The following is a 25,148-nucleotide window of genomic DNA, read 5'->3' as shown; positions in this document are numbered from 1 at the left end:
GTACATATAGTTTCCAGAAGGTTTATGATTCATTTGGAATATACTGCAACTACAATAATAAGCTTTGGTTGCTGTTTTATTACTGACCTTGGTGAGATGTTCCTCCTGGAGCTGCTTTCTTTTCAAGGCCTCTTCTTCCTCGTCTTCTCTGGATCGTGGCCTCCCTTCTGAACCTATGGGTGCTGTACACAAGCCCAGAAAGTTACAGACAACACATACACACACACACACAGACACACACACACACATCTCTCTAGTGTTAAACCATGCGTCAAATGTACTTGTGTAGTACAAAAAGAATAAAATGCTTCATTGACAGATCAAATTTAGAGAATGACAGAAAGCTTCAGCTGCTTCATTGGGCTCTATAGAGCAGTGAGGAACACACACAGCAGGTGGACGATAGAACACAAATGTGAGACAGAGTTGACGAGACAGACAAACATAAGGACTTATTGGAATATTTGGCTGCACTGACATGACGGATGTTTAAACTCCATAGGTCATGTCGACATTCTACCGGATGTCAAATACACAGAACAGCACAATGTAAGACAGACACACAAAGGTCAGTTTGAAGTCCGTCTCAGTTATCTCTGTCCTAGTCATTTGTGGCACTGTTGCGTACAGCTAGAGCACCTGTCATGAGCAGCAGGTGAGCATAGAGTAGGGGAGCTGATGCTACCTCAAGCAGAAAATGATATGGCTGCAACAGAAACCAAACAACACGACCGCTTTAGTGCAAGCAAAACTGAAAAGCAGGTTACGGTGACGCCTGAGAGAAGCAGGGATGCATTTAAGCTTTCGGGGGGGCAGCTGGAACAAGGAGAGCTAGGTGTCTGTTGAACCGCTGCAAGCATCGGGAGCTTACTGTACCTAACACAGTGAGAGAGTAGGGCCAACGGACGCCCTCACTCCGCGAGCTGTCATCCAGAGAGGGAGCATGGGCCGCGGGGAAGGTGGCGGATCTGATGATGTCATCAGCCGACTTGCTTTCAAGGGCTACGGCAGCTGTATCTATAGGTTGGTAATCATGGGAACTGAACTATCAGTGTCAGTGATCACAGTGTCAAACCAGCAGTTAACATCAGAGAACAATCTTAGTCTTGGTTCATCTGGGTTTCAAAGAAAAGGCTTCTACACTGTAAAACACGTCTTTCCTAACAAGTCACTGGATATTAGATAGAGCCCTAAACTCGAATGTTCTCAAACAAATGGTTAAGAACTGTCTTTGGGTGAGAGTCAGTGTGGTTTTAAGGATGTTTTTGCTGACATCAGGTCATACCCTAGCTGCCGTATATTCTACACAAGTAAAATCTTCTCACGCCGTTACCATGTTTTTTCAAATCCAGCTATAAACAACTCCTGATGAAACGTAGATTTTAGAAGAAATATCAGATGTGCTGCTGAAGCCTTTCTTGCAGTGGCGTGTCATAAGCACGGCAAACAGCTCTTCACGAGTTAAGGCTAAAAATAGGCACAAATTAGAATGATACTAAAGTGGAAGCGATATCTCTCCTTACATCTCAGAACAGCCCTCCCATAAAGGTAATTATATTTTCTGTGTGCATTCATCTTGTAATTAAACGCCTGCTTAGCTGCAGGTTAACAATCGGCTGTTGCCTCTTATCAGTTCTGTTAATTTTGTAGACATGGTTGCATCACCTTTGACAAAGGCTACAGGTCAAGCAGAGCAGGAAGCAGAGCCCCTGACAGGTGACTGGAGATAGTGTTCTTGTGAGTGTTCTTATGAGATTTCACGAATTATTACACACATGTGCAAAAGCACAGATTTATCATTGAATATTGGTGTAAGTTGTCGTACTGCCCTGGCTAGTCTACCTCACATTATACTGTCAGATAACCTGCTGTGTCGAGACATTGTTTTATTACACTACCTTGATGTTTCCTGTATATTCGGTTTACATATTTACAGTTATCAATGTAAAGTAACATACATGTCTTTTCAGTTCTCATATTATTGCCAGGTGTCACATCTGTAGTAAGTTTCACACATGGTACTGAGGCAGGAAAATACAGGATTCATTGTTGTCACTGGGTTGTTTCATTGCTTGTTATATAGTTAACATTTTGAAGGGATAATAGTCCTTCTTCAGTCAGAGAGGTGAAGATGTCCAGGCAGACAAGACATACTACGAGACACACTTTAAGCAACGGATAGACAGGCAGCAAGAAATCATGAGACAGGACAGACACTGAGAGATTAACTACTTGAAGAAGTGTGTTGTCTGGTCCATTTATCTCGGTCGGCTGCTTTTGGGGGGAAGGATGCTGGAGTGGAATGGTTTGACTGATAGTTTGGCCTGATTATCAGATGCTTGGGGTCGAATGCAGCCCATCTTTAATTTTACAGAGATTTCGAAAAATGTTCTGCTTTACTACATTTCAAACAACAAGATAATAACACCCAACCCAAGGGACTTAAGCAAAAGTTACATTATCTCGTTTTAACAAAGGGCTTGTTGGGACATTACTCCTGTGACTTGTTGAGATGGACAGAGTGCAGTGTAAAACAAGCTCCAGGTCAGACAGAGGAGGAGTGGAGACAGACTTCAAACAGTGCTCACACACTGACACGGGGGTGACTGCATGGTTAAATGAAAACACAGTTTCAGGTGATTAACAAAAGCACGTTCACTTAAGAACCAAAATCTATCACCAAGTGGTTCCCAAAGTTGGTTTTCTGAGGTTCCCCCACAGGTCTGTCAGATAGCCACAAACCCCTCCACGCTCACAATGTACAGTACTACCAAATATATTTTCATATGAAACTGTTTACACCTTTTATCCATTACTTTCAACTATTTCCAAGATTTATCCATCAATTATTGCAAACAATTTGAAACATTTATCCTTTACTTTTAGCTTCTTGTTTTTTTTTTTAACCCTAGTGGGGAATCACATCACCAGGAGTATGACTCTGGAGTAGGGCTCAGAGACAGACATTTTTCTTTTCAGTTGTTACAGATACAATATATACTATGAATTTAAATAATAATAAGGAAAGTTACCATGTTGTTTGTAAATGGGTGGTTTTCTGTAGATGTTGATCCCCTGATCTGAAAACATTAACATATAAACAGAAAAGACATTTAGTGATTATACAGAGTGTAGCTATATTAAAAAATGTAAAGCAAACCATGATGCATTGGGATTACATTAACTGGCACCCTCTCCTTGTGATAGAGCTGTATAGTCGTGACAGTAAAGGGGGGGAAGCAATCCCAAACAAAGTATAATGAGAGAGACAGAGAGAGAGAGAGAGAGAGAGAGAGAGAGAGAGAGAGAGAGAGAGAGAGAGAGAGAGAGAGAGACAGACAGACAGACAGACAGACAGACAGACAGACAGACAGACAGACAGACAGACAGACAGACAGACAGACAGACAGACAGACAGACAGACAGACAGACAGACAGACAGACAGACAGACAGACAGACAGACAGACAGACAGACAGACAGACAGACAGACAGACAGACAGACAGACAGACAGACAGACAGACAGACAGACAGACAGACAGACAGACAGACAGACAGACAGACAGACAGACAGACAGACAGACAGACAGAGAGACAGAGAGATAGATAGACAGAGAGATAGATAGATAGATAGATAGATAGATAGATAGATAGATAGATAGATAGATAGATAGATAGATAGATAGATAGATAGATAGATAGATAGATAGATAGATAGATAGATAGATAGATAGATAGATAGATAGATAGATAGATAGATAGATAGATAGATAGATAGATAGATAGATAGATAGATAGATAGATAGACAGACAGACAGACAGACAGACAGACAGACAGACAGACAGACAGACAGACAGACAGACAGACAGACAGACAGACAGACAGACAGACAGATATATAGATAGATAGATAGATAGATAGATAGATAGATAGATAGATAGATAGATAGATAGATAGATAGATAGATAGATAGATAGATAGATAGATAGATAGATAGATAGATAGATAGATAGATAGATAGATAGATAGATAGATAGATAGATAGATAGATAGATAGATAGATAGATAGATAGATAGATAGATAGATAGATAGATAGATAGATAGATAGATAGATAGATAGATAGATAGATAGATAGATAGATAGATAGACAGATAGAGGGGGAGAGCAGTGACAGGGTGCGCTCCAGCTCCTACCTGGGAGGTGGAAATGTTTAGGGGTCAGAGAGAGAGGCGGAGTGATCGGCCGGCTGTCGGGCCTGAGCGGGAGTGGGGAGCTCCGGCCACTTGGCGGGTCAGTGCCTCCAGTGAGAACAACCAAGAACAGAACATAAGCAGGCGGGATAATAGAGGGGAACCACAGTATGAACGTTGCAACACACAGGGACCAACGGGACCAGCCGACGTCACTTTGAGCGGATGGGAGACAGAATTCTGGTTGGTTCTGATAAATGCAGCTAATGGAGCTGAGCTCTATGTGGAGGATGGAGGTAGGAGAGCGGATCAATGCGGCAGAGTTTTAAATAGCCAGATTAAATGCTTTGGAAGATGTGTTATTAGCCATGAAGTATAAAGTCGGTTCAGCTGTTGTATAATATGAGTTCACAGTTGAATAAAAGTTAAGAAATGAATATTTCCAAGCATGCAAAGTAAAATTTATATTACAAAACCTGACGTTTTTATCTATGCCTTAGAATTTAGAGTCGGGATTCAGAAAATGCACCAAAAAAAGGCTTCCAACATCCAACATTCAGGGAAGTGTCAGCTTGGATTTTGGATTTGGATTATTCTCTTGTGTGCATGCAAAGCCTCAAACAGAAACACAGCGACTGTCTTTAGCGTTGTCAGAGGTGAAGTGAGTGCCTTGGGTGGATGGGTTTACCAATGACATGGGTTTGACCAGTTCTAGTGAAATGAAAAAATGAGGATGATCCAGAGCAGCCGATGGGGCATAGAGGGGGAGGTGGCATCCGGGGTGATGATGGAGATGACATTTGTGCCTTGAGGGGTGGGTGGCAAAGAGTTGAGTGGGGCCCTTACCTTGGCTATGGGGGAGGAAGTGGTGTCTGAAAGGGGAGGTGGGGCGGGAGTCACTATTTCTGGAGCCCACACTGTTACTGCACAGGGAGGAGCAGAGCTTCTGCATGCCTGTCAGAGCCTCTGCAGTGAGGGAGTGACAGGGGGACAAAGCCCCAGGAGCAGGCAGCAGAGGGGGACGATGTGGGGGAGGAGATAGAGGGTGAGAAGGTGAGGGAAGATATGCGGGATCAAATGTCGAAAAAAAGGAAATAAAAGACACGCAGTGAGTGAGAGTTAAGGTGTATTCAAGATGTGCAGTGAGAAACAATAATATTTTAAACGAAAATAATCGTAAACTGAGAAAAAGATGTGTTCTGAAAAGTGCAAATTGACTTTAAGGTTTTTATTCTGCGAAAGGAGGGATTGTTCATCAAGTGAAACTAAAGTAGAGAAAAAGAAATTCAACAGCATAACTACCCAAAGTCAATTTTGATGAAATTCTCTTTTAAAGTGGTAAATAGCTCAGAAGGAGGTGGAGGTAAAGAGTCAGTGAACTCTGCTCCATCTACTCTAACCCTAACTATCATCTACCTAAGATCTCATAAAGACACTGTAACATTATACATGGACACACACACACACAAACACACACACACACACACACACACACACACACACACACACACACACACCCACACACACACACACACACACACACACACTAACCTTAACTTTAACCTAAGCCTAACATCAACCATCAACCATCAACCATCAACCATCAACCATCAACCATCAACAATCAACCATTAACCTTAACCATAACATAAACTTAACTTAACTTAACCTCAATATCTTTTTCTTTGATAATTTACATATATCCTAACCCCATAAGGAATACAAGTCTCCATAATGTGACAATGTAAACAGATTTAGGTCCCCACAGAATAAGTAATACCTGGACCACACACATACACACACACACTGCATACACACAAGTACTCACCTGGCCTGTGAAAATGCTGCGGTGACCGTGACAAGGTTGGGGTGTAACCATGGCGATTATAAACTGGTGATCCTATGGAGCCCTGACTTGTTGACCTTTGGAGGATACGTTCCCTCCTGTCGTAGGAGCCCTGACACACACACACACACACACACACACACAAACAGGTTATTACATTATACATGGTATTTCTGCCTGCATTTAGGGGACAGGAAATTTGACAAAATGATGCTCACCTCAGGAGGTGGGGTTGGCGACATGTTCCTTGAGAACTAGAAAGAATCAAACAAGTCTGAATTACAGCTTTGTCAGTTAATCTAGATGCTGTTCGACTGCTCCAAACAGCCACACCTGAATATCGTAGCGTTAGCAGCAGGCTACAAAAACACCTCTCTGTCTGACGGAGTATGACTTATCTGCTGACCTTCCACATTTTTTGCTTCTACAAGGCACCTGGCCTCCTTTTTATGTGACGCACACCTTGCACGCTGTTATTTCCTCTTTGCAATTTAGGGTCATTCGTCATCATTAGCACAAGATGACGTATCTTACCTTGTCATCGGGCAGCGGGGAGCGTTCCCTCCTGGCAGTGTGGAGCTGTGAGGGAGACAGAAGGTTAGTACTGTGTAAAAACTTGTTTAGAAATATCACACAATCTGTAAAGACTACCGTGTGTTCATTTATCTCTCTAGGGAGAGGAAGGGCAGGTCAGGGCCAACAGATGATCATTTGAAGAGTGATTCTCTTTATGCACAGTTCTGTGTGTGCATGAAGTGAGAGTGCATGCAGGAAAGAAAGCATGCGGCCTGTGTGTTTACCTCTCCCACACTCTCTCGTCTCTCCTCTCGCTCATCCAGGGAGGTGCTGTACATAGGCTCATAGGTAATAAGATCAGGACGCTCAATGTCATAAATGGCTTTGACTTTTGGAATAGCAGCTAGGTCTCTGTAATCAAGGATCTCATTGTCTACTTTTGCCTAGGGAGACAAATAAAGACAAGTACACACACACACACACATACACACAGACAAGAGTAAAGGGAGATTACTACAGCGTACAGTGAACACATTGAACAAGGTGCAACTGTTATAACAATACGGATGAGTTTATTTCTGGAGAGACAGAGCAGCTAAGCGTAGTTCTGTGTCATATCTTACATAGATCGTGTGACCCGGTGAGCCAGGTATGCTTGAACCAGGTCTGGAACAAATGCTCTCAGATGACGACCTCGTAGGCTGTAAGAGAAAGAAAACACAAGTGGCTATTAGTCAAACGGCGTCTGTCTGTCTGTCTGTCAGGCCGTCGGTCCCCCATGATATGCGGCCCCCTGCCATCTGCACATCAACCTGAGATTATCACCCTAAACACATGTCATTACACCGTTTGGCCTTAACACTACATGAGCGATGAGAGGGAACGATATTTATGTTTCATGAATTGCATGAAGTACCCCTGAAAAACCACCATGTCATCTCATGATTGGGTCATTCATTTGCAAATTTGCAAAGTGAATGAGACTGTAGTGCTGTGATTGTATGCTCTAAAGAACCCCATGCCTGCTGATGGGAGATGGAGAGTTTGGATGGCAGCAGCAGACCTGAATGTGGAGTAATTAAATTAGATTTTCACCTAATGGTTTAAATGGGCATTTTAGAAAAAGGCAAATTAGTCGAGTCTGCTCCTTCAAATGTTTCTTTGCTTCATGCACCTCTGATATGAGCACATGTTAAAAGACAAGACTGAATGGCTCCGTATGACACCCAGAGGAGGGCACTGCCGGCTGTCTCCAGCAGATGGCAGCATACAGTGCATCGTGTCATATGTACAGTATATGGTGAAGGAACACAGGATGATGCCATCTCATAGCCAATAGCGAATACAGTACCTGCCTTTCTGTTTTTTGGAGGAATAAGAGGGACGGAGGCAATAGCTGTGAAGGAAGGGAGAGGGGGGGTACACAGGACATCACACAGGGGTTGTGCCGATTTAGCCTGACTCACAGTTTACACACGTACATTAAAGCCAACATGTCCACATGTAAGTATGCACATGAACAAGTATTTAACACACACACACACACAGGCAATGGCACACACTCACACAATACCACCTGAATAGTCAAATGCCACAGTGGGATAAGGTTTAGCAGTACAGGAGGAGTGGTGCACTATCCCGTGTTAAATATTCAGTCACATGAGCAGAAAGGGACTTTCAGTCAGGACAAAGTCAAGGACAATGGAGTCAGGAACAGACAAATTCCTACCCGCTCCCTGTGTCTCTCCTCTGTTCTGGTCGTGTTCTTGCAGCCGGGATGCCAAACTGTGGATCCTGAGGAGGAGGAAAGAAAGTATTTAGAACAACAGATACACATGGAAATAAAGAGTATTCACAAGACTGAAATGTGTAATGTATTTCCACATATGAAGAAATGTGATTCACTCATTCTGTGACACACTGTCAGCACTAGGTGTGCGGAAAATGCAACAATTTGGTCACAGACATTGATCAGATCGAGAATCATACTCACAATAAGAAACAACATTGTTCTTATTCTCTAATGTACCCACAGACTGTAGCAGCCAATTAAAAATGAGTGAAATTACACATTTGGGACTATTACACCATCAGTGCTTAAAATAAAATTTATATCTATTAGAGCCAGACAGATATATTGGTTGTCCTATAAAATGTGGCCTACATGAGCCTTTACACAGTGTTTTGTTGGCCTAAATAAAAACTTGAATTTTACACAATAAACAATACAGAAAAGATGTGCATTCATGTTTATATAGGCCACGTAAAAATAATCAAGGTCTACATATCTACGCGTGGTTTCTTTTCATTTATAATTAATATAATGTATCAAACTATACCATACAATAAAGTATAATAACATTTATGGTAAACTGGTAAAAGTCTCAGGTACATTTCTTTGTCATTAAGGGTTTGAACATCTAAGGAATAATGGTCCTTTTACTTTACAGCCCTAAATAATCGATTTCTGTAGTGCTCTAATATCTATTATATCATTTTCCATTTTTATGGATCTTAAGATTGCTTGTCGTAAGGATAAGTTTTATATCATTGACTTTCTGCCTATTGCCTAACCTCAACCTCATTTTGTTCCAAAGTACTTTATTTGACCATTTAAAAGAAACGAGTGTTGGCATAGAAATGCTGAAGATTCCACATAACGTCCAAGGGAGGGGTCACTTAGGGGTGTGAGTAGGATATGAATCATATGCTATGGTTTTTGCAGTGGCCAAATCTTAATGCTGATCAAAAACGTTCAGAAAATTTTTTCTCTGAGTTCTCTCTGAAACCATTCAAAAACAACGCAAGTGGGAAGATCTTTCAGAGGAATGGTGATGGTGGAAGTTCAGAAACTTTAAGGAGGATTAATTTAACGCTGCTCTGTCACTGTGTTTTAATTGAATCGACTACTTGGATTAAATTAAAGATTAATTCAACTCAGAACAACAAAATAAATGATAACAATTCTCTTTCATTTTGATTGCCAATCTACATATATTTACTTGTTGCTTGATGTTTTGCCTCAATGATAAGTGCCTAGAAGTGTGCGGCTCATTCTGATTGGTCGGGACATTTCTAGGCATTTTGCTACTATGATAAGTGCCTAGAAGTGTCCCAAGCATTGCACTTCCATAACCACTACTGTGGGACATTTCTAGGCATTTTGATGTAATGATTAGTTCCTACAAGTGTCCCAAGTATTGCAGATCCATATTGCACATCTAATCCCTTTGTCAATGGATTTCATACTCCTGAGCTTTACTTAACCTCTGGACGAGCTTCAGTTTCAGCTCAGACACGCAGTATCTTGTTTTCCTGTGACATTATGGACACAGGTTGGTTAGCTCACCTTGCAGATACATCTCCTCTCCCTCTGTGAACATCTGGTTGCACCTGCTGCATCTCGCACAGCTGGGGTGGTAGTGCTTGTCTCCTGCCTGGAAGACACAAAAGAGCACAAAGCAGACTTGACATCGCAGGAAATTGACGATCAGTGACGTCTGCAGTCGATTGAGCAAGGCAGAGGTGCAACTCCTTGGAAATAAACCCAGTACCCCACCTGCTCTCAGCTCTCTCATCTTTCCTCTGTCACAACTCTGCTGGTGCAATGCTGTGTTTCATCAGATCCTGTGTTCTGGTAACGGCTCTCTGTTACTTCAAAGTGAACTCAAGACCAAGCTTTTCAGTCTGGTTTTCAATTTGTTTATTTCCAGTTTATAATTTAAAAAATTTTCATACATGTTCCCTTTTTTATTAGTGCTCTATTAAGCCTTTACTGTGTCTGCGCGCGCACCTGTGTCTGGAAATAGTTCATGAGTTCAGTAGTTCATAAATGAGGATCCATGAGGATATATTGTATAATGTATTCCTGTTAGTTAATCTTACTGTACACAAACTGGTAGGACAGTGTTTATTGAATACGACCACCATGACATCGGCCAGTCTGACACAGTCAAGCTGCTTTCAAGCATCTGAGTGTTCCTCTTTATGATAGCCTGCATAATGCAATCCAGTAAAACGATCTAACGGCAACAGAGGCTCAATTCCCACCGATGTGGTAATTTGCATGCAGAGTGACCCATTATAAACGCCTGTGTGACTTTGACCGGCGGATGATAGATACCCAAATTAAACTTTGCCTGCTCTATAACAACCCTCAGTAACAGGAAAGTGGCCTCTCAGAGATACGGAGCCAGAAAATAATATTTGCATTTGACCTTTTACTGTATGAAAAAAAATGCATCTATAGAATGGCTATAGCGAGAACTTCACAACCCCTCCTAACCAATACTACTATCACGCACGCTTTAAAACTGGATTCCCCTCTCAGGGATAATAAATGGTACTTCTGCTACATGTGTAGTATGCCATTAAATGCAGTCTCTATTTCTCTCTGCCTTCAATAATTACCCCTGCATTTATGAGCCATTCACATCGCACTCCCAAGGGAAGCAGACAGTATGTTAACCTACCGATGGCCACATAGTATTTGACATGGGTCTTGGGTCTGTGATTAGACTATTAGACAGGCTGCTCGGGCTTTGGCCCCACTGATCCATTGGCAGCAGTACGGCGGTGAGATGCCGAGACCTCTGCCTATTGTCATAAAGGCCTGCCTTAGTGCTGGATTACTGTAAGCCAGGCTGGCTGGTGAGCAGTGACATTTTCATACCACTAAATGACACATAACTCAGTGTCTGATTGGATCACCGTCCGCAGAACAGACAGGCCAGCGCTTGTTCAAGAGTCGAGTGAAGCGAGACAGAGCGACGGGCAGGACTGTTGAAGACGTTTACATAAACTCCGCAAAGACAACGTTCATAACCTTCAACAAGAGTTTCGTAACAGCGACACAAAACACAGTGTGTTAATGAATAATGAGCACTTCAGATCCCATTTGGTGTTTTATGTAATATTCATATAATCTGTGGCAAAGCCTGCTTGTTTGAGTGTGTGCATGCATGTTTATTTAGGCAGGGTTGGAGAGTCCTATAAAAAATCTGCTTTGAATTAATCTTTTAGTTGAATACAGTCATGTCAAGAGTCTCTCTGGCTCGGTGCTGTAGAGATTACCCCAGAGATTATCAAACTGCGTTTCACAATTTCCCTCCAATGCAACATCCTCTGTCTGTACAGAAAGCAGAATGTTGATGGTACAACTGTCAAAAATGTTGAACATATTTCTATGCACGATATAAAAAATCCACATTCTAATATTTTATATTCTGTAATTTTATTTCTAAAATAAACAATTCAGATTGTTTGTGCCCATAGAATTCTTACTTACCTTCAGGCAGCATTGATGTGAATCCAGGACAGTTGCAATATTAATAGTGTGTTTTATAAATTCCACATCAGATATTCAGCTGCTCAGAGTCACATCTGTCTGCACTACGCAACCAATGACACGGTGACAGTTCATAAATGCTATGTGTGTGATATCTGTGTCTCACCTCCAGCACTTTCCCTGTGATGAACTGATGACACGCCTCACACTGAACTCCAAAATGGATCTGGTAATCCTTCTCACAGTAGGGGGCGCCGTCCCTGGGTGACGAGAGACAAATGAAATCTCATAGTCTAGTCAGCCTTAAGTAGACTGTGAATAAGATGCATGTGAGCTACTTACTTGCTGATGTACTCCCCGGTGAGCACTTTGTTGCAGGCCTTACACTTAAAGCAGCCCAGATGCCACTGTCTGTCCAGCGCCAGGAGGGCCTGTCCGTTCTTAATGTCTCGACCACATCCTGCACAATCTGTAAAGCAAAAGTGCTGTCGCTTAAAAACACATACATGCACAGAGACTGAACCAATCCTCGCTTCAGTGTGTAGAAGTTAGTGGAATCGAATGGTGAAGTTTCCTGTTCCAGCTGAATACCCCTCCCCTTCCAAACATGAAAGAGAACCTGTGGTAGCCTCCAGTTGTCATAGAAACTCAAAAGGTGTTTTGTTTGTCCATAGAGAGGACCCACTCCCATTATAAATATTAAGTATTTAAATATAAAGAAGCCATTCTAGGGTAAAGCAAACAATCGGTACAATTAAGGTGATTACACACTACTGATTATTTAATATTCAATGTCTGCCAATAGATCCCTTTCACCTAAATATTACACACTGGATCCTTAAATGTTCCTGTCATGTAAAAATACGACTTTAATCAGGCTTACAATTACAAATATAGGTGGAAGTTACAGTATGCCTGAAGTGAGAGAATGTTGTCAGTTCTGACCCAAGACACTAGATGGTGATAGAGGGCAACCAGCAATGTTTTGACAGCTGCCTCTTGCTATCCTCCACATCTCTTTTAGCAAAGGCTCTAAAAGCTCCATCCATGGCCAAGTATGTTCCCGCGGCTCTAAAAGTACAAGAGGCCGGTTTCTGAACGAATAATCTTCTCGTCATTTCTCCTTTAATGAAGAGCATGAAAGCAACGAAGAGCCCACCGCAACCACAGGGGACAATAACTGTGTGAGGCATAACGAGGCTGCGGTGATGACGTGAGGAGAATCAGCATGCCTTATTTATAGGTGACCTTGTCTAAAAGCTCTTCAAACACCAACAGAGAGACCAGTGGGGCTGGGACAGAGAGAGGGGTAGACAGCAGGAGAGGGTGAATTAAAGAACAGGAAGAGGAAGAGAGGGAGAATGAGAGGAGCGGAAATGCACGGCCATGCATTATTTAGCAAGGCCTGTCTTGCTGTTATTCATAAAAGAACGTTGGCTGGCCGAACAGGGGGATGCGTTCACGGAGAAGAGGAGAATGAAGGTGAAGGAACTCCCAAAGGAAACTCCTCCAGCATTCATGTCTTCAAGCTCTCTCGGTTACAGGGGAGCTCCTCATCCTCACAAACAACGTTCTGCTCCTGTAGTGCAGCACTGTCGAGTGGTACCAGCTACAGAGAAGTATACTTTCTTAACCGACTCACAGCTTACAGGCTGCTGGGCACAGGAGGAAATACTGTAGCTATACAATGTTTTAGTTTAAAGTTACCAAAATCTTCCCACCAGCACCTCCAAAGCTCACTATAGCACTTTGTATCTTGTTTGTTAAAGCTGTACAAAACCAAAAGGTGTGAAGGTTTTGTGAGACACACAGACACGAGAGTGACGTCAATCTTCCCAGCTATCTCTCGTAGAGAATCAAATCAAGTTTAAAATGATTCCCTCACAGGTTAAAGGTTGAAAAAGTAAACATTGGGCACATGTTTTAAACTCAAGAAAAGTATTTTTTTGATTTATACACATTTCCTCAAAATTCGGCCAGACATATATGGTACCTTTGAACACTTCACAGAAATTTTTGACAAAGCTTAATGTTTTAAACAACTTGTTTCAACTTGACAGCCAAAGTCAAATTGTCCTTATTGTCGCCTTGTAGCTTCCTGCACTATAGGTGAACCTGTCTTCTCCATTTTAGTGGAAGGGACAGGAACCAAAATAAAATGTCGAAGTAAACGTCAAGTCAATTTAAATAATAAAGAAATAAACTAGTTATTTGATCCAATGAAAATGGGCTGAATCGTCATGATTGACAGCTGAGACTGACTGTTTGTGCTCAGTTGAATTTATACTATTAATTCTTTGAGCAAAAGGCCAAATCAAATCGGATTATATTTGTATAGCCCAAGTTCAAATCAAAGTTTGTCTCATGCGGCTTTACCCATCAAGTGTAAGGATAAACAACAGAAAAAACCCTATTAGGATTACAAATGTGGAACTGACGTCAAATGCAAAAAAGCAAACATTTCTACGCTTTAGTTATTTTTGTTAAACATTTCCGATTTCTTCAATTAACATTCACCTAGAATCGTACTGGAAACTTTCATGCAACCATCAAGTGAATGTAAATGCCTTCATGTGCGGCATCCTGTGAGCATGTGTGTGTATTAGGAAACTCAATCTGCCACTTACTGCTGGAGCCAAGGATGTCCTTTGGTCCTGGAGACATGGGCTCGACACAGTACTGACACAGACAGTCCTTCCCATTAAAGGTCACCCTGTCCCCAGCAGGGAATGGTCGCCTGCAAACAGGATTACATCAACAACTGGTCAACAAGACATGAGCTATGGCCCTGTGGTAAGTGTAAGAGAGTGTTAAGATGTGTCTTGCAGGTTGTCTGATGGGGCTGATGGTGACAGGACTCAATGATGTGAACGTGTGTTAACACTGTCTGCCTGAGGGAAACATACAGTGAGATGACTCACAGCGTGGTACTGTACAGTCTACCGAAGTTCCCACTGTCTTTGACCTACAGCTGGTTCCTTTCTGATCAAACATTTATAATTACTATGTTGAAAAGACTAAACAAATGCAAGAAAGTAAGATATAAATAGCTCTGGAGTAAAGAATTAATTCAATCATTTTAGTCAGTATGAATAGAAATAATGGTAAACAATATTAAACTTTGGTCAAATATATTTATATATACACGTTTAAATGAGGAAGACTGAGATACCTTCATGCCGACCTTCAAATTCTCCTATTACTTTATTGTTAGGCCTCGACTATGTCTATTTTGCGAGGTAATTACTCACAGCAGTAAAATCTCTCTGGTTTAATGTGTTTATTATTTATTTATTAGCTGATAAATATGCCATGGAGAGATTGGAGGTCTTACTTGCAGATGGTGCAGACGAAGCAGGCAGGGTGATAGGTCTTCCCCAGGGCGGTGACCACCTCCCCCTCCACGAAGTCCCCACAGCCATTGCAGCGGGTGCCGTGCATGCGTTGGTAGTCCAGTGTGCACAGATACTCTCCATTCTTCATGAAGAAGCCCCCCTGGGCAAGGTCACAGCCACACACTACACAGGACACACACATTGGCACTCCTCAAGTTAGGCCATTTAGTTCTCTGCCCGTATAATAACATAAAGCACCCGACCATCAAGCCACCCAGCTCCTCCACGCATCAGTGGCTGTGTTAAGACTTGCTCGTCTGTGTAATCGTGAGCGGCTCGCTGAAAGCATGAAATGGATGCTAGCTCAAAAAAATATGTGGAGAAAACATTTTAACAGCTCTGTGTGTTACATTGTGAAGCACAATGTTGAATCCGGTGTTCACACTCACAAGATGGAAATCTTGAGCTTTCTCCTGCACTGAAAGAACTTTGCATAGAGAGCTCATGTCAATTCATCAGCACCACTGAAGCAAGGTCTTTTCATTGTCACCGTGGAGGTAGACTGTTCAATGCAGTAACAATTCTTCAATTGTCTAGCCCAGGAAATAGCCTTGATCTGTTTTTGAAGATAACTGCCTCCAAAAACTCCAACACATAGTCAGTCTCTAACAAACTTCCGTCCATTCAAAGACAACCTTGCCATCTCGACAAACATTAAAGGCAGAAATACATATTAGGGAACAATTGAGTTTGAGAGAGTTTGGGATATTTTAATGTGTTGGTGGGTTTTGATAGCAATCATATGAAAGATTGACTAAAGTTGAGGAAACAACTGAACATACAGGCAGACAGTCGATCAGTGAAATCGAAGAGAGACTTTTAGGGAGGCTAAAGATTTGTGGGTTTTCACTTTGTGGGTGATCCCATGTGCTTCGACTATCACCTGTCAACAATCGTATGATTTGATCCTTCTTTTCAGCATTTATTTTGATAGGTTGACATCACATGTGTATATTATAAAACAAGATTATAATCCTAAAACAAGGGCGGCTGTGAGGCTACACTTGGCACAACAGTATTTTGCAAACAATGCTTACAGGTGTATGTTTGTTCACCATCAGGTTAGTGTTTCAGTATGCATTTGTCAATCAGCTGTTCACACAAATGAAAGCTAAGACTTACAACAATGTTCTTATTTTGCATAAAACAAAGGTTAAGATCTGATCCTCACTGTGTCATATAAGTTTACAAGCTAACCAAAGGAAAAAATAAAATTCATTACAGTAGTTTTACTCAAACCACAAGTCTCAACCTCATGGTGGCACTAGGGTAAAAACCAGAGGGTCAACATTTTGAAATGTCATGTGCGATAGAAGAACTTCGAAAGTCCGCAAAAATTTTGATTCATGGGTTGCCGGCTTTCTGACGTCATTATTTATAAACCAATCAGAGAATTTTCATCAGCTCTAAATGTTAACTTTAAATTTGAATTTGTTAAATGTTTTACTTTTGTCACTTGCAAACTGTACGTTCATTATTTTAAAGCTCCTAACACCACACATTTCAGCAAATACAGTTTTGATGATTGACATATATTTTTTTTTTGCTCTTTGTTATCGTGCAAATATTGCAGAGGTGTTCCACATTTCGACTTCAAAGTACATAAACACACACTGAAGTCAGGACAATGGCAACTCAGGAAATGGGACTTTCAGAGGAGCATGTGAATACCAAACAACACACACCAAGACATTTATGCTTCCCCATGATTTGTATTGTTATATCATGTTGCAGAAACCTCAGTTGCCCCCTCAAACTTTCATTTCATTTCAATTTCATTTCGTCAAATCAGTCATTGCATTAGTAAAAAAGTATATATAAAATAGAAAACAAGCAATCAACTTTGTGTCCTTTTAAGTCCACCGCCCCAGCGCCCAGTGGGAGCCTGGGAATTTAATAGCATTTCGGGAACCCCACCGCGAAGAGGGAAAATATTTAGATGTTGGAGATAACTGCACCTAATCATTCTTATGCAATGAGCCACGCTAAATCCTGGGGATGAATGGGAGCGAGTGAGGGAGAGAATCAGATTTAATTGCATTAGGGCTCAGGGATGATGAGATTAGCCTGTAAGCTAACAGAGTTGAGAGAAAACCTGCAGTGGATTTGGTGGCCTTTGACTGTGATGTCAAGCCACCTTAGCTTTACAACAGCTGCATGCTATCACAATAAGTGCTTTATAAGGGTCAGCGTATGAAACTGCAATGAAAGTGAATTTAGTGGAAACTGAAAAGTTTGGATCTTGTGTATGTATGCTGGAGATAAACACTGGAGAAAGAGACTATTTCAGATGTGTCTGCATATCTGTTAATAGCATCTAAGTGTCAATGAGCTCAGGCAACCTGGAATGACCACAACTGACATTAGCGTAATTGTTAGTCCTCTCACAGGTTGGAGAGACAAGTGCTCAAATAAATTTAGAAGAAGGACTAGGACAGTGTGTCTTACAGCTATTAAAGCTATACTATGACTTCTTTGGCAACTGCGCACAAACACCCACACACACCCTCACACACACACAAACGCTTTTATCACAGGCATGTATATATCCACTTGTAAAGGACAGAATTAGATTCTGTTAATCTGGGCCTTTGCTGAACTAAGCTAACTCTATGACAGTGCTCCTGTCAAAGATTAACTACAAGGGTTCCATCCGGGCAGGTTCAGTCTGCAAGAGCGAGACCGAATGGTCAGACGTGGGTGGCTGCATCGCAGTCATGCCAGAAATCCATCGCTAATAGTAACTCTAAGTGCAGAACGATTTGCACTGTCACTCTCCATGGCAAGATGGAGGTCTGATAAGTGACGATGAGTCATGCCAGCATGCATACTCCTAGTCCTCAGAGGACAGAAAGGAGACTGTGGCCTTTAGGTTCTTGTACTGTTCCGATTCCTCTGGGTGATGGGGAAGTGTTATCACACATCAGGCTCCTCGATACCTGCGACCCTTAGAGTCATATTATCAATGACATGGCTGTTGTTTATTAGACAGCATGTACTGAATGAAAGGAAGCAAATCACCAACTAATGTGGCAATATCAAGTTAGCAATGAATTTTAAAACTTCACAACTTGGCTGCTGATTTTCACACAGCTCCCATTCTCCTCAGAAAAAAATACGCATCTACTATTTAACAAAAGACTGAGGTTCATGATCATAATGTTTGAGTGATCAGGTAGGGATTAAGCAGTTGTAGGATTGTTTCATTATTATTCCAACATACCTTTACAGGTGAAGCACTTGAGGTGGAAGTGCTTGTTCTGCACCCGCAGCACCTCACCCTTGCATGGCTCCCCACACTTGTAGCACTGAATCAGAGGCTTCTCTGTGGAGTGGTGGTTTGTGTCCTGCGCATGAGCCACTGCAAGAGAGGAGACATTACATTACTATAAACTGTGACGCTCATGAGTCATCATAGTTGCTTGAAGTGGTAGTAACCTCCAAGGACACTGTCTGCTCATAGACCTGAATCTGCAGCATCACACCAAAGACTAACTGCTGAGAGCCTGTCAGGGTAACAAAAAAAAGAGCATTGAACAGAACAGCACAACTTCGGGTTCACAGCCCAGATAGACTCTCTGGAGAGCAGCAACCTAAATATAGACTGTCTTGATCGGTGGAGGATGGGAGAGTCAAAGTGCTGAGGGAGCAGGACCTGGTAAATGGCACACTGAAAGGGTATTGATGAAATCTATTTCAATATTGAGCTGACTGTGCTTTCATCCTCACAGGAAAATATAATTTAAAGTTATGAGCCATTTACTGCCTATTCCTAGCACATGGTCCCGGTTATTGATTAAACCATTAAGTCTCTTTTTACCATGTTTAAAAAGTAAGTTTTAGTGTCAAACACAGCTTGAGAGTCACTTCTGTCAGACGAGCTAAATGCTAAACCCCTACATGCTACATGCTTCAAGGCATAGACCGTAAACTTTGACTTTCTAGTGGCTACAGGAAAAGTTTGAGAATAATCAAATTCGACAGTGTAAATCCTCATTTGAACACGAATGTCTGTACTAGGCTGCACAGTATCATCAAAAGCAGATGAGATACTTTATTTCAGAAGTTGTCCACCTGACCGATATTGCTACACATAACAGTATAACAAACTACTTTTTCTAGATTTCTCTTTGGGCATAGGACAGTGAGGGTGAAATTGAGAGAGAGAATGGCGAAGACACACGGCAAAGGGCCGGGTCGTAACAACTCTACTCACGCATACCTCTCATTCAGAGAAAAGATTTAGACAGAATTGTTTTAATGTGATGTATTCCCATAGTCATAATGATATAAAACAGAGAAGCTATTATTGACTTGCTTTATTATCTCTACAAGCAGTATCCAGTATAAGCATGTCAGTCTAAGAAAAGTTTGTGCGACCCTGACATAGGCAGACATTAATCCAGCACCACTGTATGGGATTTAAATGCTGCTGCAGTGCCGCACTGCACTCATTTTATCAACTGCTCAGAAAACCAGCAGATTATTTCACATTCAGGAGCTTTAACTAGAGAGGCAGCCTCCTCCTCCTCACATCCTCTCGTTTCCTCTTTCTGTCTCCTTTTCAAACAAAGACACACAAACATGCACACACACACACAGACACACTAAGAATACACATGAAAGGATCTTTGCTCGTTCTGCACAGCAATGACTCATTAGTATAAAAATGAGGTACCACTGAAGGCATAGAAAAAGCGTTATGACCAATCGATGGTCTTCCAAAGAGAGTCATCACTCTGGATTATTGATGACTTGGCCTTGCTTGCACTTCCACAGTTGCAGTCTGACATTGAGAAATTGTTTAATTGCAATCAAAGCAGATCAAAGAGAGAGCCAAGTCTTTTTTAATGAGACACTTTGATACTCTTGCATTCATCCTAGAGGGGCCGTCTGAAATGTCCCATGCCAGGCTTCATGGATACAGTTCACAGAGTATAATCTTGCTTGAGGAGAAGAATGAGTTTGGAAGAAGAAGACAGGATAGCAAAAGGAAGGCTCAAAAGTATTGGGGTATGATGGGATGGGGGGTTGGAGGTTGGGAGGATCTGTCTCTCTGGTGTCTGTGATGTGATTACACTCAGCAGGATAATGAGTCATCGCTGGGTGAACCAGACGACTGTGACAGTGAGTTTCAGCAGCTCTGTTTGTGACATTGCACCTCCACAGAAAAACACAGGCCATCTGGGTATATGCACACTGAAAAAATATCCAACATAACAAGTCGTTTGAAGCCTCGTACTGGAACTTCTTCACAAAAAGGCTATTCAACATTTGACTCATTCATTTCTGGATCTTAGGGGCATCACCACATATACAACAAAGTTTTTAAGGGACAAGAAATGCACTGTCAGATGACCAGACATGTTGCAAATGAAGAAACAGTGTAGCCTGATTATTCTAAATGTCAGAGATGATCCTTTCATGTATGAATGAATGAATGAATGAATGAGGAAGATTAGAGTAGTAACATCAGATTGTTTTTTAAACTTTTAAAACATGCAACAAACTGTGAAAACAACACATACTGCCTAATCCTAACCCACAGACCCAAATAACTCCTAAATATTCAAAATGGATTTGTTGTAAATCACTATTGACGTTACATCTTTAAGGTAGTAGATTGGATCGTCTAGAGCCTAGACGATCCAATCTACTAGACTCTAGCCTAGAGTGACACTTTGGTCGGTGGTTAGGGTTCGGAGAAGGTAACTGAGAAAACACGTGGTTCTTCAAGCTGATCAAATCTAGCACCAACCTTTATTGAATTTTGATCAAATCCAAGTAAATTTAGCCCTGGCTCGCTCTGGGTGCTTGAGCCCTTGATCACCTGAATTGGCGCCTATGCTGACATATTATCACTTTATAAACTTGATTTAGAGAAGCCAACATTTGAACCGTACAGCAAACGTGGAATGACATGAGCAGGAGTTTCTGGTGACTTTTACAATGTCACATTTAGCTGTTCTGGTCTCCTGAGAGACATATAATGTCGTCTGGGGGGTTTTGTCCTTACGAGATAGAGATTTTAAAGTTGATATAAGAGAAGCCTTAAAATATATGTTTTCCATTGTTGTGATGCCAACAACCTCTCTTTAAGCTTGTTTCTACTCCCAACCCACTATTTTTAACATTTCATAGAGTGCTGTCAGAGAGGGGCACAACCCAGGATGGAAAAGTCAACACTGCAGACGTCATAACAGGTTGTCAGGAATCCAAGACAGATGTTTGAATCCCAGGCATAGAGGTTTAGATGAGAATATATGAGCAGTGTGTTTTTCCAGCTCAAACCTTCCTCATCCACTAATGCACCGGGTTCGCCTCAGCAGTGGCTGCTCAGGAGGGAAGGAGACTGTGGACAAAAAACCAGGAGAGCCACTTCACACAGTGTTTCATATAAACATGAAGAAGCCAACATATTAAAGGGCTCTTACATGATTCAGATTGAAGCATTTATAGGATTAGTTTATACATTAGATCCGTTTGAAGTGAATTAAATCTATTAGTGAGTGAGTCTTTGGGACTTATTGTGATAGAAGCAAAATGGTGCTTGATTTGCTAGAATGTATATATTATATAATGCTATAAATAAGTGAGCAGATACAGCAACCTCAGCACAGAGCAGCTTGCTGTGAAATATACAGTGGTACACTTTTTCAGACTGCTGCTCACATTCCTCATTCTGGGCTGGATGTGTTGGCTGTGCTGACAGAGTGATCTGTCCCGTCTCATCGCCAGGGAATGAAGTGACTGATATGAGCCTAAACACACAATGAACACACACACACACACAAGCGCGCACACACAATGAACACACACACACACACAATGAACACACACACACCCACACACACACACAAAACGTGGCCGCTGAGGGAACAATAACCAGCAGAGCATCCCAAAGCCAGGCGCAATATAAAGGGGGCTGCCCTCTCCACCCCTAGAGCTCCATCTCCGCCCCTCCCCACCACCACCACCCATTTAAGCTGAGCCCAGAGCGGCATTGGCGGTAATAAAGGCTGCCGATGATACTCTGGGGGGAAGTGAAGAAGGCCCCCTGAGGACACATTTCCCCGTAACACGTGTCGCGGACTCGCTAGTAAATAACAAGAGGGTGGGGTTATTGACAGAGATTGTGGGATTTGCTGAGGAAGCTTCAGACTTTGTTGCTTTCATTTCCTTCAATGAAGCCACAGGAATGTATGTGACCATACAGTAATATATAGAGAAAGGGGGAATTCAATTAAACAACACGTGAAAGAGGAAAAAAGCTCATGAAATATTCAGTCACTTGCTGCCTTTGTTACTCTTAGATCCACAGACAGTAGAGTTTGCAGTAGAGACAAATAGCAGCCCCAAAGGAGTGTGTGTGTGTGTGTGTGTGTGTGTGTGTGTGTGTGTGTGTGTGTGTGTGTGTGTGTGTGTGTGTGTGTGTATTTGTGTGTGTGTGTGTGTTTGTGCGTTAGCGTGTGCGTGCGTACACTATGCTTGAATGTGTGGCAAAGAGAGACAGAGGGACAGATGAGAAGAGTGGTAAGAGCAGTAATCTCCCCCCTGGCATCCATGAGTCCATGAGTTCCAGATGTGTTTGTATCATAGGCAACAAAGCACACACATTCACTCTCACAAACACAAACACACACAAACACAAACACACACACACACACACACACACAGACACACACACACACACACACACACACACACACACACACACACACACACACACACACACACACACTCACTCTCACACACACTCCAAGATCCATCCATCCCATTTTGATTGGAGTTTGAAAGGACCCAAATTGTGCCCTGCCCACCATGAAATCCAAAGTCTGATCTGACGGGAGTGTGTGTGTGTGTGTGTGTTTCTCTCTGTGTGTGTGTGTGTGTGTTTCTGTGTTTCTGTGTTTGGGGGGGGAGGGCACTCGGAGCTCTTCATCATCCAGACATAACAAGAAACTCTTAACCCTCCCCTCCATGAATATGTATGGTAGCATTCAGCACCTCCCCGCCCCTGTGCACCGCCACCAGCGTCCCAGACAAAGCACTTCAAACGCTGGGCACAAATTGCCGGTTGGGGGGGGAATCTATTGGCCTCCACCATGCCCCCCCAACCCTGCCTAACTAATCCTCCGGGACCTGGGTTTGGAATAATGGTCTGCTCTAAATGGAGGCCGTGGTGTGGAGTGATTGTTGTTGGGCACGTACACAGAGTAAATAATGATAATAATAATGATGATAGAAAGGGAAAAGGAGACTGCACAGCCGACCCATCTGGAGGAGACAATGGGGGCTCCATGAAGTGCAGGAGCTTTTGTGTTTGCCGAAGTGGAGCGAACGAAGGCCTTGGCTCTTAGCCTCTGAACGACTGCCCACCATGGCCCCACACTCCTCTGTCCTATTTCCTGTGATAATCAAACTGATCGATGCCAGACAGGGAGGATGTTTGTCGACTGGCACAATGTACGGCTACACTCTTGTGTTTCTTTCATGCGATTCTCACGTCTCCCCTGTTGTTTTAGCCTGTATATTTTAGGTCAGTGACTGTCTCTCCACGCCGGGTCGACCACTTATCTCGTCCCTACATTCTGGTATGTGCCAGCTGAACAAACAGTGTGTGTCTATGAGAGTGTGTAGCGTCAATGTGTGTGAAAGGGTTTAGCTCCTCTTTCAGGGGGTAGACACTGGGCGAGCTTCAAAGATGAGGCACCACTGCAGTTAGTCTGCAGCACTCTGCAAGATCACGGGAGGCAGCTACACAGGCACATGACACTGGACTTTTGAGCCAAAAGAAAAAAATGTTCATGAGTGCAGAGGGTTCTGGGAGTTGGTGTTCCTTTAGCACAGGGGCTTTCAACTGGTTTTGTCCCAGGGACCACCATTCTGACTAGAAAGTAATCCGCGGCTCACTGATGTGCCTACGTGTGTGTGTGCGTCAAGCATGTGGATAGAGGCAGTTTTAACATTTGATTTTCCATGTTGGTTTTATTTAAAAACCTCAAACAAATCTAGAAAAATCTGTGAAAAAACAACAAAAACGGTTGATTTTCAGTGCTTAAGAATTGAAAACAAAATTAAAATGCAGTTTGTAGTTGTACTGCATGTCAGCACCATATGTACATCAATATATAACGTTCATGACTTAAATGTACAGACGTGTAGCTGACATGTTGAGAGAACGTTAAAGTAACGTTGATCAATAACAATCAACATAAACTGGGGCTACAACTGAAGAGGGAAGATGAATAAGTAATGCAGAATATGTCACAAACGAAAATCATACAATATCACACAAACAATTGGGGCCTACTTAAGTTTAACCTCATGATCACCTTTATATTATTTCAGACATTTTTCTTATTTTAGATATCTTTCACGATATTCAAGAGTAATCTGGAAATGTGTTGAAATATCAAAGCGAATTTCACGGACCCCCTGCAATGCCGTCGCGGACCACCAGGGGGCCGCGGACCCCCGGTTGAAAACCCCTGCTTTAGCACAAGGTAGGTGACACTCAAGCGATGATACAGAGCAGACCAGGTCAGCAGGGCTTGTGATGCAAGTAATCGCACATAAGGTGAGAAGAAAGAAAGTGCATAAGTGAATCAAAGAGTTTACAAATGTGCACAAGCTTGTGTAAATGAAGATACAAAGATCAGACTGTCATCCGCACGCAGCCCTGATAAATTACAAACTATTTCAAGGGTATTTTGGGCTTTGAAAATAGGACACCCGCCTGTGCGCAGACAAAACGCTAACACTGCAATCTCCTGGTTATAATTCATCATTCTGAGCATACAGTGTAATTCAGTGTTTGGTCAGCTGTGTGTCCTGATGGTACCGAGCCCACCTGGCCTCAGACAGGTTGCATGATGAGATCCCTGGTGGATACATGGTGATCTCTTAGT

The 25,148-nt window shown here is 42.2% G+C and overlaps 1 protein-coding gene across 5 annotated transcripts in view; it reads right to left on the bottom strand.

Moving 5' to 3' along the window:
* ablim1a (actin binding LIM protein 1a) overlaps window positions 1–25,148 on the bottom strand; it is a 36,187-nt gene that overhangs the window by 4,463 nt on the left and 6,576 nt on the right. Inside the window, exons 3-17 of one of the 5 annotated variants that reach the window (XM_061086700.1) lie at window positions 18,461–18,598; window positions 15,177–15,360; window positions 14,470–14,579; window positions 12,185–12,311; window positions 12,009–12,102; window positions 9,905–9,992; window positions 8,285–8,349; window positions 7,179–7,256; window positions 6,840–6,998; window positions 6,258–6,293; window positions 6,022–6,151; window positions 5,040–5,159; window positions 4,197–4,301; window positions 3,033–3,080; window positions 88–173 (exon numbers count right to left, since the gene is read on the bottom strand). In XM_061086700.1, the coding sequence (XP_060942683.1) occupies window positions 88–173; window positions 3,033–3,080; window positions 4,197–4,301; window positions 5,040–5,159; window positions 6,022–6,151; window positions 6,258–6,293; window positions 6,840–6,998; window positions 7,179–7,256; window positions 8,285–8,349; window positions 9,905–9,992; window positions 12,009–12,102; window positions 12,185–12,311; window positions 14,470–14,579; window positions 15,177–15,360; window positions 18,461–18,598 (1,568 nt within the window). Of the gene's footprint in view, window positions 1–87; window positions 174–876; window positions 1,012–3,032; window positions 3,081–4,196; window positions 4,302–5,039; window positions 5,160–6,021; window positions 6,152–6,257; window positions 6,294–6,839; window positions 6,999–7,178; window positions 7,283–8,274; window positions 8,350–9,904; window positions 9,993–12,008; window positions 12,103–12,184; window positions 12,312–14,469; window positions 14,580–15,176; window positions 15,361–18,460; window positions 18,599–25,148 lie in introns of all 5 variants that reach the window. The other 4 variants (XM_061086701.1, XM_061086704.1, XM_061086703.1 and 1 more) reach the window with 4 other exon arrangements.

This window comes from Limanda limanda, chromosome 15 (genome assembly GCF_963576545.1).
Source record: "Limanda limanda chromosome 15, fLimLim1.1, whole genome shotgun sequence".
Lineage (NCBI taxonomy): Eukaryota > Metazoa > Chordata > Actinopteri > Pleuronectiformes > Pleuronectidae > Limanda > Limanda limanda.
This window is presented reverse-complemented; position numbering and strand designations above follow the sequence as displayed.